Source organism: Tauraco erythrolophus, chromosome 14, assembly GCF_009769465.1.
Source record: "Tauraco erythrolophus isolate bTauEry1 chromosome 14, bTauEry1.pri, whole genome shotgun sequence".
In the NCBI taxonomy this organism is placed as follows: Eukaryota; Metazoa; Chordata; class Aves; order Musophagiformes; family Musophagidae; genus Tauraco; species Tauraco erythrolophus.
In genome coordinates this window covers 3022266-3039606 of record NC_141478.1, presented here as the reverse complement: position 1 = coordinate 3039606, position 17341 = coordinate 3022266, and the positions used below count along the sequence as shown (strand labels likewise).

General features: G+C 36.6%; 1 protein-coding gene across 6 annotated transcripts in view; it reads right to left on the bottom strand.

Annotated features, from left to right (window-relative positions):
• The window catches only part of DENND4A (DENN domain containing 4A), a 55933-nt gene that overhangs the window by 11751 nt on the left and 26841 nt on the right, over nucleotides 1-17341 (bottom strand). For all 6 annotated transcript variants that reach the window (XM_086620357.1, XM_086620360.1, XM_086620361.1 and 3 more), the window contains 13 exons: nucleotides 16845-16989; nucleotides 16058-16233; nucleotides 14067-14167; nucleotides 13568-13786; nucleotides 13177-13322; nucleotides 8542-8675; nucleotides 7546-7681; nucleotides 6729-6935; nucleotides 6504-6632; nucleotides 6083-6227; nucleotides 3768-3887; nucleotides 2058-2198; nucleotides 71-1164 (listed from right to left, as the gene is read on the bottom strand). In XM_086620357.1, the coding sequence (XP_086476483.1) occupies nucleotides 71-1164; nucleotides 2058-2198; nucleotides 3768-3887; nucleotides 6083-6227; nucleotides 6504-6632; nucleotides 6729-6935; nucleotides 7546-7681; nucleotides 8542-8675; nucleotides 13177-13322; nucleotides 13568-13786; nucleotides 14067-14167; nucleotides 16058-16233; nucleotides 16845-16989 (2893 nt within the window). The remainder of the gene's footprint in view (nucleotides 1-70; nucleotides 1165-2057; nucleotides 2199-3767; nucleotides 3888-6082; nucleotides 6228-6503; nucleotides 6633-6728; nucleotides 6936-7545; nucleotides 7682-8541; nucleotides 8676-13176; nucleotides 13323-13567; nucleotides 13787-14066; nucleotides 14168-16057; nucleotides 16234-16844; nucleotides 16990-17341) is intronic.

Sequence of the window (17341 nt, the reverse complement as noted above, 5' to 3'; positions counted from 1 at the left end):
AAAGCTTCTTCCTCAATTTATAGGATCATAGGTTTTGTGGGGGGAGGAAGAAGTAATGGTAAAAATTTACCTTTGAGGATGCAGCATACGTTGTAAACTTTGAGTACCACTTGCTAGCCTTCTCCGCAACCCCTTTTCCAGCAGAAAACATGCTGCTTTTCAGAACATCAAACTTCGGTGTCAACAGCGTATCCAAGTTGAACGATGGTGAAGACACAAGCGTTAATGCACCAGTTGCATCCTGTGGCTGTTCCTTTGCAGGACTGTTTGGGGAATAGGCTGGGGAGGACCAAAGCCTGTCTCTTGGCCTTTCTTCATATTTTGCATGATAACTCTTGGATTTGATAAGACTGGATGGCCTCGGGGAGTTCGGAGGAAGGCTGGACCTCCTACAAGGTTGGATTACTGTTGGGCTCTTTTTATTAGCATTTCTGTCATCACAGGGTTTTTGCAACTCAATGCTTGGGGCACGACTTGACAAAGGGCTGCTCATATTGTTCATGTACATGACTATTTCTTCAGCTAAATCTCGTCTTGCAGATGGAGTAGAAACACTTCTATCATCATCATCCTCCTCATCCTCTTTCTGCTGTTCTGTCTCAGCAACCAGCAGAGACAGTGGATCAAATCCAGTTTCAACATCTGTCTTTTCAACTGGCTTTACTGGAAAGCTACTCTTTCTTTGCAGCCTTCCAGATTTTTCACTGGAGGGTTTCACCGCTGCAGACGTTTCAGGTTCTGCATCCAAGTCTTCCAGATCAAAGATAACAGGAGACTCTGTTTTATCTGTAAAACTGCAATCAAAAGCTGCATCTTCATCACTAGATTCTTTCTCCAGGCTTTCTCTCTTAGATCCTAAAGAGGAAGTTCTGATATTAAGAGTTTTTGGCCTTATGCTTTTCTGTAATGCAGTAGATAGGATTTTGGCATCAGCTCCTAGTTTTTCAACAATTTCTCCAGGGTTTCCTTCCTGATTTATTCTATTTATCATGAGTCCCACTAAGCCATCTCCACTCAGGTTACGGTTCCTGCTTTCCCAAGGTATCTCCCTTAAGTCAGGTTCTACTGCGCTTTTATGTCTCTTCCTCAAGGATTTACTTTTTATAACTTCTGCTTCACTGGCATCCTCAAAAGATGATGTAAACAGCAATCCTGCAGAACTCTCTGAAAAACAGATGAAACAAGGTGCTTTATTTCTTGCTAGTCAAGAAAATGAAACAATTACAAAAGAATGCAAATTTGTCTCGTCTTTCAAACAGCTTCCAACACAGAGATGGAATTCACTATGTATTGTGCTAGTCCTTGAAAAGTTGGGTTGACCATAGCTGTAACTTTTAGGAAGGATCAGATGATAAAACGTTTCAAATCATACAACTCAAGAGTACTTTGAAAGACACGATCAACAAAAGTCTCAGATGTATTTAGGTTACTCTTTTGGAGACATATGCCATTATTAAGAGGTTTGAAAGCTAGCGACAGCAAAGGTATCCAGGAAACGACAAAAAAAAAAAAGCAGCCCTTTCTAACCTGATGAATTCGAAATAGTGCCAAAAAAAAAAAGGGACTTCTTGTCAGAGAAATCTCCATTGTTTTGCCAGAGCATAAAGATGCAGACTTCAAAGTATGCTATTACAGTATTTCAAGTACAGCTGACAGTATTATAATAACCAGATTTGACATTACTAAAGACTAGTGAAACCTCTTGTCCATCCTGAAGGAGCTTATTAGTTGCTCGAGGTAATAAGAAAAAAGCAAGACCTGGGATTTTGTAAGCAGATGTTAACTATAGACAAAAAAAAGGCAAACAAGAAAAAAAATCTGGAAATGCAAAATATTTAGACATATGTCCCTGACACAGCATATGCAGACTTTAACCCAACCTCACTCCCACAAAGTTGCTTCCATAAATTTCATTGGCCACTGTCATTACACCAATAAAATGTTGTAAATTTTGTGGACAAAAGAACTCATGCACACTACTTGGAGCTCTTACTAGAAACAGAATATATAGAGACAAAACTGCACAAGAATCAAAATCTATTTTCTCTTCCACTCACCTGTGCTATCTTCTGCTATGGTATTATCAACTGTTCCGTTGAGTCGCACTATGCTAGAAGTAGCTTTGTCATTACTTGAGTTCTGATAATTTAGCTTAGGTAGGCAGTCACCACTCCCTTTTGTGCTCTCCACTTCAGACACTGTAGACAGAAAAGGACAGTCAGTTCTTCAGAATCAAAGCAACTTAATTTGAATCTCAAGTTTCCATTTCCTATTAGATGATTTATGGAGGATTAAGTGAGAGTATGTTGCACATATCCCATGATATCTACTTGGGCAGAGGTTTTCAGGCTGGAAACAAGTGAACTATGGATATTTAAACCCCAGCACTACTTTTATAACTGGAAGATCCGTCAACTTTTGTCCATAGAGTTCAAGTAACCAGTACTTGGATATCAAAATTTGTGGTGGTTGTGGAGATTAAGACCACCCTCATTCACTTGCAAAGAATGAGTGTAAGAGTATTTTCTCTTCTGCCGTTGCAAAAGCTCACGGCCAACAAGCCTGTCTTCATACGGATCTTGTTACCCCCATGACCATAACTCCACAAGAGAAATGAAGTAAATGTTGCAGTATTTATATTCACATCTTCTAGATATGAAAGAAAAATTCTGTTGTCAGGTGGCTACCCAAAATAGACAATTACTTCTCTAAAGGAAATCAAGCATTTTAATATTCTCAAGTTGTATTCAAAGTGTTTTCAGCACATTAGAGACTCATAAACTTGTCTTAATTATGGCTAAAAAATTTACGAGCTTTCAGCAGAATTCACATTTACTGTGTCCTCAAAAGTTTCATTAAACCTAAATAACCTGCCTGCCATCTTACAGGTATGTTCTTATGACCATGGGTAACAAAAGTTTTCAAGAAACTGAAGGAAAAATACTAATGCTGGAAGCAAGACTGTAGTGAAATGAAAACACTGAAGTAACTTTTCTGGTTCTATATTTTCTCATACTTTCACACCACTTCTGCTTGACAAGGAGACAGTTAACTCAAATAGTAGGGGAAAGTACACTGAAAAATTATTGAAATAATGATATTATTAGGATAATATTTATTATTAAGAGCATTTCCAATGAACATATACGGGTATCTATAGTACTTACACATTTTTACTACGCAATCTGATCTGCTATATGTTTGCATAAAGTCTATGCTGCTCAACTGCAGTTAAGAGAATCAGGAGCAGCAGATGTAAAACTTGAAGAAAAAAAAAAGTCCACAGCAAATCCAAAGCCCTTCCCACTTCTGATATATCTCCTAAATTTTGAGAATGCCACCAGGGAGGCTGAGCAATTTAGACCTCTCTTACAGACCTGTAAAAATTGAGCTGTTCTGCTCTTATGGGATTTATAAAGAAAACAGACTGGTAGAAAAGTCCTTCCTGTAGATTATGCTTATAAAGCAATTTGGGTTTTTTAAAGAGACAAAAACATTAAGCTGCAATTATAATGAAGCCTTTATATTACCATTATCACTTATTTGAAGCAGAGGAGGGAAAAAAAGAACTGTAATTGTAGAAATTAAACCATTGGACATCCAGAAAATTACATTTAGAGAAAAGGAGGCATGGGCGTAAACTGGCATTACCACTCACACTCACTGTAAAAAAATAAAAAAAAAAAAATCAGCTGCCCCACTTAGCTTTTGCTGAAATCCCTGTTTATCCACAATGAACTAGATATTTGTTTTCACAAGACACATACGAGAACTGGAATCACTCTCCCTCTTGTCCTCTCTTTGTTCTTGTATATCTTGAAGACAGGTTTTCCCTTGCCTGGCTTCTTCTTTCACTGACGCGTTATTGCCACAGTCAGGAAGTCCCCCTGTCGTAACAGGGTGATAACAGAAACAGTGATTATGGTATTTAATAGTGTGACATCATTAACCAGAATAAATTGAACATCCACAGGAATTCAAAGGCCTCTTATCAAGTACATTCCAATTAACAGCGACCACAAAAAAAAGTGAGAAAAATGATTGGCTTACTTTTATAGTATAAACATTGAAGTGATGCTCTACAGGATGAAATTAAAGGGGTAATTTGCAACGTTTCTTTTAAAATACTGTACTAAAGCACTGCTTGTCTCTGATTCTGTTGCCTGGTTTATGTGATCAAAATGTCACATCTTTTCAAGAACTCTAAGAGGCATCTAAACATGGTTTCATTTAGCATAGTATGTTTCTCAGAGTTAAGGCACGTAATTCTCAAGGTTTTACTCTAGAAAGTAAAACAAAAAAATGAAACAATGCAGCAGCAACCATGAGTTTTTTTGCAATATAAGATTAAAACAAAAATAGCCAACACCACCCAAAAAAAACCACTGCAAACATTCAAGCCACTATGTGGTTTAAGACAAAACACTGACTCAAGTTTAACTAATCTAGTCTGATTAATTGATTTCAAGAACTAAATTTACTTAACACTAACATGGTTGTTCCTCTGCCAGGTAGTCATAAAGCATTAGCATCAAAATAAAGCAAATAAACAAAGCAGATGAGAAAGTTTCCGTTCATTGTAAACACTAAGTGAGCACTTCAAGTCACAGCATTCCATGCCCTTTGTCCAGGTCAATCTCAAGTCTCCAGCAGTCCCACAGCATCTTTAGGAGGTTTACTCTCATGCAGTTTAGGAGATAACAGTAAGAACCTGTCCAGGATCAAGAGGGTACAACATGGCCTAAAGTCAGCTTCCTTCCCTCTTTTCCCTAAAGATGCTGCACTGAAGGGAAAAGTCCTTGTTACTACTGTAAAGATAACAAAATATTCTGGAATTTATGGGAAAGTTTTTGGGATTGCCTGAAGAATCAGCGTGCATTCTAGCTACATGCTTTCATGCCAAAAAAAAAAAAAATCTGGAAAAAAAATCAGTTGATGACAAAACCAAATACCATTAATTATATAAATGACAGTTTCTTAGCAAAGGACTAATTACACCTCTGTAGTTTACATGGTCTGAGTTGCAGCCAACATCACTGAACTCTTACATAGTGGTTTGCACAGATGGGTTTTAAAAAAGTGGTTTATCAGTAAGGTCAGCTTCATGAAGAACAGGCAGAAATAAGGTAAATTTGTTCAAGGTCATCCTGAAGCCTAGTGATAGAGCCAGAAGTAGGACTGCAGTCTCCTGAGTCTAGGAGAAACACTCTAGCCACTAGGTCATCATATCTATTCTGTTTGTCAGGGCAAAGATTTATTTGTACATATTTGAAACGTAGAACAGCCCTGGTCGGAAGGGACCTTGAGAGATGATTCAGGGGATCTTCCTACATTTGTACGTGTATATTGTAAAGGTCTTCCAAGGTCAACTACAACTAAACTACCTATATTGCTGGTACTTTAAAACGTGCTGTCTTACTTTACTAGTAGTAAGTTATAAACACTGGGCAAAGTAGTACCTACAAAAAATACAAACTACAGGTAATCACCAGTATGGTAATATAGCTGTTTGAACGGAACCTAAATCTTTACTGGAAAGAAAAAAAAAAATTTACAGCCTCAAATATTACACTTATATTTTAGATAAAAATGAATACGATCATGTCAGTAGGTACACAGAACCTGCAAACAGTACTCCAAACTCAGGGACTAGTTTCAGTTGTCTCAACTAACATCAAAAGTGGGGTAAGCAGAAAAAAGGCAAGGCTGGACAGAAGTTTCTGCCAGTTATTGGCTATTGTACAAACTAGGAGAATTACCACATCAATTCCAGGTTCATATTTTGATTCCATGAAGAGCTGATACAATAAATAAATCATAGAATCATAGAATGGCTTGGGTTGGAAGAGACTCTCAAAGATCATCTAGTTCCAACTCCCCTGCCATGGGCAGGGAAACCCTCCACTATTTAGGATTTGAAGACCAGAAAAAAAAAGAAAAAGTTTTTTTTTTCAAAATTATGCAAGAACTTTTTTTATTTCTTTCTAAAACAATTTTATCATCAAATCCACAACAAAAAGCTTTTTGAAATACTTTTCTTATCAGCATGAAAACACAAAAGAAAAGGATGTGAATACTCTACCAGGAATGGCTGTATGTGAGGTGTTTGCTGGTAGCTTTTTCAATGCTTTTTTAAACTGTGCTATTCCTAAAACAACGTTTCGTATTTTCATCCATAGGAAATAGCCACCTCGATTGCTTGAAGGCCAGGTACTTTCCAAAACAGCCTGGTTTGGAAACATCAAAGTCAAATAGAGTTATCTTTAGGAACCGTCAGTTGTGAAATCATTAATGTAAATTTCAAATTGGGGTACATTGGCAGCCAAAAAGTAGATTTCTAAATCTACAAAACCAAAGACAACGCAGTTTGTCTGTCTTGTATTTCTTCCAGTTACCTGAAGCGACAGAATTCTATCTGAACTGCTCTCTTATTTTGCATGCTTCCATTTGCCTGGATAAAAATGCAAATTTTTTTTTTTTCTCCTCTTTCAAAGCAAACTTACCTTATTATAGTAGCCATAAGTGATGGCATTAGGGTCGACCCCAGCTTTCTGCATTTCGAAAAGCACTCTCACTGCCAGCACAGGCTGACCATACTGCCCACACAGTTGCATGAGTACTCGGTAGCACACCTGCAAGTACACACAGTTAGCACTGCGCTTCCAGAGGCAAGCACGTACTCCGCTCAGTAAAACCTACGGGCTATTTCTGGGGTTGACTTGTTTTACCTCATCAGGTGGATCTATTTTTTTGGTATGCATTTTTTGTAGCACGTCATAGGCAGTTCTCAGAGCTCTCACTTTTGAATGGCACACTTTCACATATGCCGGAAGGCAGATAAACCAGAGACCGTAGCAGTGACGTAACAAACATCTGGACCACATCTGTGGTATGGATGAGTACTTCTTAGCAATTTTATGTGCAGATTTAATTTCCTGTAAAGAATCATAAGGACTATTCATGTTTATTTACATACGCATTACACGAGCCTACATGTTAAAAACTGAACATGCACCATTATACATACAGAAACTGCAACATTAATATGAACAACATATTCAATAAAGTGGGGAGAAAAGTGAAAGCAGAGTGACACCAAAAAGAGTTGTTGTGCAACACTCCCCTCCTCAAAACTTGCCTTTCTTGAAATTTATGTCTAACTTTTGGTCTGCATTTTTTGGAAGAAACATTTCAAAGTTAGAGCCTCTCTTAAAGCCCTGGACAGTGAAAAGCCATCAAAAAGTGGCCTTGGAAGCCCAGCAGTTTATGCTCATGGAGAACAACGGGAAGAACACAGAAGGTCTAGGGACAGCACAGCAAATGACAATCTGTGTGCAGGGGCTCTGTACGATAACGGTGTAGGCAAGAAGCACAGCTAAACATCTAAAGAGCAGTTATCATGGCTACCTTCTGGTCACTGTATCACTGAAGAATCATTAAGTCAGGCTACAGCCACTGCCCGTCAGTCTTCAGCTAAACTCCAAATGAAGGCAGCAAGCTGTCACTTTCCAAAACGACTCACACTACAAGAATATCTGTAAGTACCTGTTTAGTTCTTCTGAACATTGGTGATGGGCTGTTGGGACTACTGGCTTTTGAGGACAGTTTGTGGTTTGGTGCTGTGAGAAATCCTTCGGGTCGCTCGAACAAATCTAGTTTTAACACCGGAAAGCCATTATAGCTGTAAAAGAAATGTGTCACTTCAGTCCTGGAAGTCAGTTCCAAAGGAAACACGTCACATAATAGCAAATGAAATCAACTACACAGTCGCACTAGAAGCTACACAGGAAGCAGAAAATACAAAAGTAAACCTTCAAAGACACTGTTGACAAAGTGGTTTACTAAACCATCTGCATGATTTCTTAAGACTGCACACTCTCTTAACCTGTTATTTCAGTGTAAGCAACTCCAATTGATAAATATGTTTGCTTTCACAGCATTTTCTTTAATTAATGTGTCCAATGCATTTGTATTGATTCTAGTTAATAAAAAAATAAATCTGCGTGGCTTAGTCACTAGTAAGCATCACATGACAGAGATTTATTAAAATCAATATGAACAATATCAAACTACCTAAAAGATTAAATTAGATTTAAAAACGTTTCTCAGAATTAATGAAGAAACCAATAGACAACTCATTTGATGTAATTGCTAAATTATTAACACTGGTTTTCAGAGATTCTTTGAAATGTACTCTCTCTTTCCAAAGAGTATCTGCAGCTTGTATTGTTATCAGTAGTAGCAGCAGGCCAACAGACTGGGTCCATTAATTTAAATTTTAACCTTAAAAAGTGTCAATAGCTAGCACAATGTAATGTGAACACACAGCCAGTTTTATTGAGTATTATTGCTTCTGTGTGTACACGCACACAAAATCATCAAAACTCCAAAAGAGCTGCCATATTAGGCATTTTAGATACATATTTTTACTTGTGCAAGGAAAAATCTGTGCTTTGCAGTTATCACAAGAACCTAGAAACTTAAATCTACAAGGGCAGATGTTGGGATTTTGGCTAGCATCCTACAGAGTCCTTCGGTTACCTGTATTGTAGAGGGTGCTCTTCACCATTTGGCAGATGAGGGATCTCAGGTGGTGTTATGAAAACCGTGTGCTCGCTCTTGTATGACTCATCCAGCTCTATGAGTCGTGTTTCCCCAGTTTTGTCCATATCTACCTGGAGAAGTCACGTTAAAAGAAAAAGTAGTTACTAGTGTTATGGTATCAGCATCAAAGGATTGCATCTTGAAAGTAAGGATGGCTTGCAAAGTTATAATGAGAATAGTAAGTGTTGTGTTGGTTTTTTAAACTTTACTCCAACACAATAATCAATGTTTAATGATATATTCTGAATTGACTGTTTTCAGGTAAATATTTTAAGTAGTTGTACAAAGAGGTTAATCCTTCTGAACAGAACAATTTCTGGAACTATGTTTCAGAAATACCCTGGCATTTAAATATGAAAATAAGAGCTTTCCCCCCCCCCCTCTATTTTAACCACTGGAAATGATAACAAAATGTATCTGATTGTCTGATGTATATAGAATCTACAAACAACACTATCTAGCAATTTCAATCACTTACATAGTCACTAAGGTCATGCTGGTTTGTAGAGATTGTAGAAATACACATGCATTCAAACAGATAATGGAATAAAAACATGTGACTTCAATGAAATTAAAGGAGATTGAAACAACTCTGTTTCTAGAAAACTCCACACCTGTAATCTGAAAGGTGAAGTGTAGTTTCATGATTTTTCTCTCTTTCAGATAACTTGACAGTTGTACATGTGAAAATATAGCAAATATTCAGTGGTCCTGTCCTCTCATAGCCAGCACAGGAATTCAATCCATGGATAACAAAGGCAACTCGTAATAATACTATCATTAAGCATAAATTACAGCTGTACTTGATTTGTTTTGAGCTTCGTAACTGGCAATTTCACCATAAATCTTTGCTTTGCTAGCCTGGCCGTTGCAGAGAAGGGGAGGAAGTTGCACTTCCCAAATTAATGCCCCTGCTCTAAAGACAGCAGCAGAGATACTCCAAGGCTCCAGGCAGATTCGATGCATCAAACTGCAGGATCAAGTGGGATAAAACTGTCTAACAATTTCACTGAAAGAATTTCATTCCACTGCTTGAGACAAAAATACAGAATTAAAGCAAAACTCAGCCACCCCAAATAAGATTTTGGCAAACTATGAACTGTTTCCCTTTGAGAAAAAGAACAGACAAGTCTTTAACAATACTACATGGTTCCTACTGCAACTGTTCGCACTACAGAAGCCACTGGGAACAGAGCAAATATAGAGTGTATTACATTCCACCCCAAAACCTTTACTTAGTATTTGTACTGGTATGTGTATTGCTTTGTCTCTGATCCTCTGTCCCCAGTTGTGTCTCCTCCAACACCTCATAAGTTCTGCTTCTGCGTGTGGGATGAAACGCGTCTCCATCTCAAAGAGTTGGCACTATCAAAAACTATTTACTCAGTCACTCACAGAACACACTTTTTATCCACATATTGGTAGCCCAGTGCTCAGCTCAAACACTGTCACAGTTTACATTTATAGCCATTACTTAAATGGTTTAAATGGTAGCCAAATGGTACATTATTTCAAAGAAATGATTAAGCAACCTGCAGAACCCAAGGATGCATGTTCTTCATGCCTTAAGGGTTTAGCAACAGAGAATTAATGTACAAAAAGAAGTATATTCCACAGTAATCTCCCTCTGGTGAGGTGGAAACACATCGAGTAGTTTCAGTAGAATTCGTGAATATTTAAAATTTGATAAACATACAAAGAGGTGTTCTTAATTACACATTTTACTGCATGAGACAGATGGAAAGTATTAGCAAACCGAATCAGCCAAGTAGCAAGAACATATGGCTCCTGAAAAGCAGAAATAAATGAAACCTTACTTGGCAATTTAAATACTTCTAAGGATGTAAAAACCCCACAGTTAGAAGTTTCACCAGTGAAATACAATAAAGCTGGTAGCTTAAATAAGTATTGAACTGAGATAATTTTTGAATTCCTGGAAAAATGAAAACTTGTGAGACAATTACACCACAACTTTCAGTAGACAAAATGGATAATCAATTACAGTCTCTGCTGCTGCTATCTAGGATAAAATAACATGTAGAAAAGATTACTCTTCAGCTTAAACTATTCTTATAAATTATTTGAGACAGGCCTTAGATTATATTTTATAGAACTAATTTCACAGTACATAAACTTTATCTCAACCCAGTGGCTTATAACTACCCATAAGAACTGTTGTATCATCTTTCAACCGTGACATCACTCTTTCAGGTACTGGTTCATCTAGTGAAAGACATTAGATAAATATATAAATAAATAGCCACTTTACTGGAATCATTCAAATTTGATATTTGGTCAAAGTAGAGCATCTTGGCTAAAGCTCTAATGTCATATAGGAGTCCTTGGTATACTTCAATATTTTGACTTTGTATGTTACTGTTAAGCACAGTATCAGAGATAAGAAATCAAGAAAGAGAAGCAGGAAAGAGAGGATGTGGCAAATATATCATTGTTCAAAGAAATCCGACATGGGAACCCACTCTCATAGCAATGAAAACCTAGTTTCACAGGCAATGCTACAGCCATGGCTAATCTTAAACACATAGTAATTCTGGTGCCTCAGTTTCCCTGCAATTATCACTGGCACTGAAGTAGTCCCATTAAGACAACAGAATGAAATCCTCACTGACAGAAATAGAAATTGGAGAAGCACAAGTGTTTTCTGTAAAATTTATTCTCATGGCACTATTATGACCCTTTTTTTTTTTTTCTTTATAGTGGAAAAGAGCTGCCCACAGCATCAACTAGCAAAATAACTGGTGTCTGCTGCAGCTGTACGAGTGGCTACTTAACCTTTTGGAAAAGATGAAAGCTCCAACAGCTCCACAGATTACGTGCAATCTCACAGTGGCATCACCAACCCACGTATTCCTTTTTCAGAAGAACTGTCTGAATTCCCAGGCAAGATAACATTAGCTAGGGCATTAACTTCAGCGCTCTAGAACAAACTGTTCTATAAAATGGAATTTGATACTTACATAGTCATCACATTCTGAATGTGATGCATTAAGTACCATCAGACCATACTTATGTATTTCTCTTAAAACCTAACTGCCTTCAGATTTGTTTTCCAAACAATGACTCCTTTAGCTCTTCTGCACTGTCACAGCCATAAATAGAAACTGTAAATAGCAGTTTTCAGAGTCTCTAGTATTAATTCCTGTGGAACAAACAGCAGGTGACCTACTTTACAGGAAATCCTAGACAACATGTGCATTACTCAAACACTCGTGTCCCAGAATAGAGTGTTACAGGTAGCCAGTAAGATGACAAGCAGCTGAGGAATTTCTTAAAATATTCACAAAAATTTATTTCATGTTACAATAGAAGCAAATAGGCATATAAGATTGATAAGATTGTGGGTTTTAGTTCAGTTCTTCTGAAAACAAAAACTAATGAGAAAAAAATTTCAAGCAGCCTCAAAACAGTTTTGCAGATCCTCTTTGGAAATGCAATGAATTTTCAAAAGCTAACATACCTTTACTTTTTAGAAAATTAGTTCTTCACAGTGCTCAACACTAAACTAATTTGGACCTTTCTTAGAAATATCTCAGTTTTTTTAAAAATCTAAGTGACTAAAAAAAAAGACTAAAAAAGAAATCCACTTTGAACTGGGAAATCCAACCTTCCATGAGCTCTAGTCCAATAGAAGTTCTAAGCTTATTTCAAGACAACACGATGGTGTTACGCTTTCCCATTTCTTGTCACATAATCCTCGACAATTGTCTTTCCTTCTCAGGACAAATGAGAGAACAGCATAGCAACAGATAGCAAAGGTGTTCTTTACCGCAACACAAACAACAGTAGAGTGACAGAACTCACAAAATTCAAAAAACCCATATGTTTCATATCAGTCAACATTTAATAAGGTCACTAGAAAACATTGGTATCAAGAGAAGAGTATCAATACAAGCACTGTATTTAAAATATTTACATCAGCAAGTGACAGCAGTATGAATGAAAGGAGACTTGATAAAAAGATTCATTTTGTTTACTTTTAGTACAAGCCTTCTGAAAATTCTCTAAGAGTAACTCGAGAACTACTGTTAGAAAGAACTGGCCAGCAGATTGTTTCTAAAAAGGTCAAGGAATCTTCTATTTATAGTGACTAAAAAGTAGTGAGATCTCCTGATATTCTTTTAGTGTGCTGCTTGTCAACCCCATTCCTACACAGCTGCAAGAAATATTACACAGTCTATAAACATGCTTGTAGCTTTATCTAAGGAATATAATTCTCTGACAAAGAAGCTCAAAGTTGCTATTTGACAGTCAGAATGTTACATTTCTTACTATGGGCCAGTATTTCAGAAGCTTACATATACATGAAAATTAGCACTTGCAATTTTTTCCTCACAATATTATATTTACACTTTCAAGAATTTAAAGCAGAAAATGAAACAAAGCCCAACAAAAAAAAAAGGAAAATGGAAGGCTCCAGTGGCTAGAAAAAAAGGAAGTAAAAGAAAAAATAGAAATAAATTTGCACTTCAAATATATTCTGCTTGTACTGTATCAGATAACATAAGCAAGAGAAGCAGTTAAAAAGCTATATGCATATGAAGACATGCTTACTTTATCGACGCAGTCATCAAAAAAGGCAAGGCTTGCGTCCTTATCACTGACAAAGGAACATTCTTCAATGAAGCGAATAAACATCTGAGTTTTGGTCATCAGTGTATAGAACTTCTGATGTGAACGATCTCGACTTTTGAGGAAACCTGTAAAGCAAAGTCAGCAGCATGTAAGAATGCCTAAAACGAGAAGCCCTCACCAAAAGCCAGCATACGTTCTACTAATGAGCAATAACCTTTCGGTAGCCTTTGCCTGTACTATGCAATTTTTTCTGCAATTACATTTCTACCATCACTCACAACACTAAGACTGCAAATGTTTCTATTCTTTAAATAAAAGAAAATCTAAAATAAAAAATTAATATACATAAAACAAGTTTATGACTCTTCACCTTGTAGTTCAAAGAGAGAACTTGCATCTGTGGCTGTTTCAGAGGGTGCCTCTGTTATTGGCCTGAGATAAGACCTGTAACCTTTTAGTATTGAGGCCATGAAACATAGAAATGCTTCCTGGATTTCCAAATCTAACAGATGTAATTTTTTCCCAGAATTAAAATCATAGTCATTCATTGCTAATTCCATCAACGCATCTTCTCTTGGTCTCTGTTGCACTGTGAACAAGAACAACATCATAACATTTTACTTTTCCGCTTCCCCCACAATATTGGTAGAAAAAAATAATTTCTCTTTATCCTACTAGATTAACTGCTTCCTGAGCTCTTAAGTTTGGAACAAGTTTAAATAAATGCAATTAAATTCAATCTTGACATGCTACAATGGATTATGCTTAGTGTAACAAGTTACTTAAAGACACATTTAATTAGTTATATTTATCTTTAATGTGGCACACTACATCCAATGTAAATCTTACTACGTATTTTCTCCACTCACATTCTGCCAGTTGCTGATATAAATTACTTAAAGTGTTCATCAGATTTTTACATGGTTTCTTCGGTAAGATCTTCCATGCAATAGCTTTCTTATCTCCAGTTCTGGAGGAAAAAAAAAAAGAAAAAAGTATGAGTATACACTGGAATATGTGTGCATATAGGACTGTATTCAGAGGATTTTTCTGTCCCACCAGAGAAATGGCAGAAAATATACAGTTTGCCCCGTGAAAACAGGAGTGAGCAGGATTGAAAACCAACCGAAGTCAAACTTGATTTCCTATCTGAAGATTGGATCGCAGTCATCCGACCAACGGCCTGTGTTTCAGGACGATAATTATGCAGCCACACTCTGCAGCACTGAAATCAATCCACTTAGAACCCATGAAAGACAGATTGGTAGTATCAAGCACCTGCCATTGCACAAGCAACCACCACACACGCCATCTTCTGCGCTGTAATTACTTAAACTAGCGTGGAGATAACGACTAGAATGCTCGTAGTAACCCCAAATCAATTTGGTATAACTGCTTTGTGTTTAGTGCATATAGATTTGGACTCAACTGTATCATTACCACGATGAGAAAATATTACAACAGTCTTTGTCAACAGAGGGCACCAGCGAGCCTCAAGACCCTATCAGTCACAAAGTCACAAAAATTGTAAGCATTTGTTCGACACTTTTTTCCATACAATGAAATGGAAATAATCTGTTCTAAGAAAACGCATAGGAAATCAGGTAAAAGTAGAATGCAAATAGAAATAACTGGAAATAAACTATTTTCCATTAATAAATATGTAGCTCACTAGACAAATACCAGAGGAAATGCACAAACGCGTTCCTCTCATTCAAAAAGTAATAAAAACAAAACTGAAGTTATTGCAGCCTAGTTTGAACTAGTTCCTGAAAACTTTAGAGCAGAATTGCTATATAAACTTGGTATCAGCATAAAATCCTTAACAAAAATTTCTAATTACAAATACTTAAATATATGTAACCTTCTCTAAATCCACACACAACTACTGAAGTAAAAATGAACCCAAAACCCAAGAAACTTTAGAAAGAAAAAAAATTTTCAGTTGGGCATAGTAATGCCGAAAGACTGCTACTGACAGAAGGACGACACAAAAAAAACACTGACCAAAGACTTTGAGAAGTAACACTAAGTATACACTGAGTATATTAAGCTTTACACTGAAATAAAAGCTTAATTCTGAAATACAAGTTTAATTTTGAGTGGTTTAGAATCTTGAAAGAGAAGCCTTACTCTCTTCTGTCTATTTTTGTATCACACCACGACAAGGAAATAAATATTTCTTCATTTTGAATATTGTAACAATACAGACTGTTTCCCAATGGTTTTAACAGTGCACTGCTGCCCCTTACTAGTATTTTAGATACCAGATAACTAGTATTACAGGAAAAATTAGTACTCTACACAGTTCTGAAGAAGAAATATTATAATACTCTTATTTCAGTTCATTAATGATGATATGACTCTATGTCTTAATCAAGACTCTCACCCATGAAAGTTCACATCTCTAATTCTCAACATGCAGTTCCTGGACTTCATATTGATATGGAGGATGATTTAATTGTTATAACTTTCAAGCAGATGCATATATGAAGACACCAGAATTTTTTCGACACTACGCAAGCTGATTGTGAAAAATGAAAATGACTATTCTCCTCCAGGGACAATGAAGTGAGACACAATATGGTTAATCCAGGAAACGTGCCAATGTGTGCTATAAGACTGTAATGTAATAGAATAAAAGGCAATAATGTTCCATGAGGATTGTACCTCCACTCTGCTATGTTGAACAGGAGATATCATTTCCAGCATCCTCATTTTAAGAAGGATGATATACTAGAAAGTTCAGAGGTTTAAAACAAACAAAACCCCCAAAGTTTTGCCAAAAAGCTAGTTTTTGCCTTTGAAAACAGGAAGAAAAAAAATTAACACAGAAGAAAAATTGTTAATAAATACTTACTGAGAAATTGTATTGGTATCTAGGTCAACACAGCTAACGTCTGGTGGAGGGTCATAGAGATCAAAGTATCTTGAATCGATTCCCACTATGAACGGGCATGGTGCGCTTAACACGTCTGCCAGTGCCAAGGGACAGAGAGGAATATATGGGCAAGGCCAGTGGAAGGGAAATATCATCTTTGGAAACATGCAGAGACAAAACCAGAGGTTAAACATGTATAATAATACAGTCTACAAGTATAAACCACACTTCACTAACTGCCACTTCAAAGCTATGCAACATGGCAGATATTTATTACTGAATATCTAGATGCAGAGTATCGAATAAAAAATGCACTCAATTCTCTAAAATTCATAGAATCATAGAATTCCATGTGTTTAATTTGTAGGAAAAAAGCTCTTCAGTGCAACAGACTATGTAGTAGAAGTAGCAAAATGATGCTTAGTGAAGATAGGCAGGAAAACAACATGCATGTAAAATACTTCTGCAAGCAAGAACAGTGCTGTTTGGGAAAAATCAGGCACTCCTATTCAGTACACAGTGATGACCAAGCAACATGCTTATTTACAATATTTTTACACACAAAGAATCAACAAAAGATACTCTTTGTCTTCTGTCCTCGTGGGATATCATTAGCAATATGAATTTTCCTCTCTAATAATCTATGTCTTTATTCTTATTTTGAAAGTATCCTTTAAGCCTACCAGCACTACTACTAATTTTAGATTTTATCTAAAAAGTGGTTTTTTTCCACTTCCAGGTGTATGATTAAAAGAACATTACTTACAGAGACTAATGCTTCTGTCACACTGGTAAGGACAGAAGGTCGCAATGAATGGATGAGAATTTTATGCTCCGTCACAGCAAACACAAGTAGAGTCACTGCATTTTCAGGTCCTAAATTCTGAAGTAGTGTAGAAAACTTGCCCCCGCTGTCACAGAACATAAACAGACTGGTGAGTTGCAAGGGATCATAAAAAAAAAAAAAGAAATCTTCAATAACAAAACAGAAAACAAGGCATTACAGTAGGATTTGATAAACTTAAATCAGCAAATCTTTCTTTTAAGGAAGATTGCAAGGCATACTACTTGGAACACTTCAACGTCCAGTAAAGAATGGTTACTTCCCAATAGTAACCATGATTCCTTGAGACTCTTCAATCAGTCTATGGACTATTTTCAGGACACGTGCATGATGATTTTTCGTTTTGAGAAGCAATTTACAGGGAAACAACATGCATTTCTTTAATCCTTCTCCTGCACAGACACGAAAATTAAGACAGT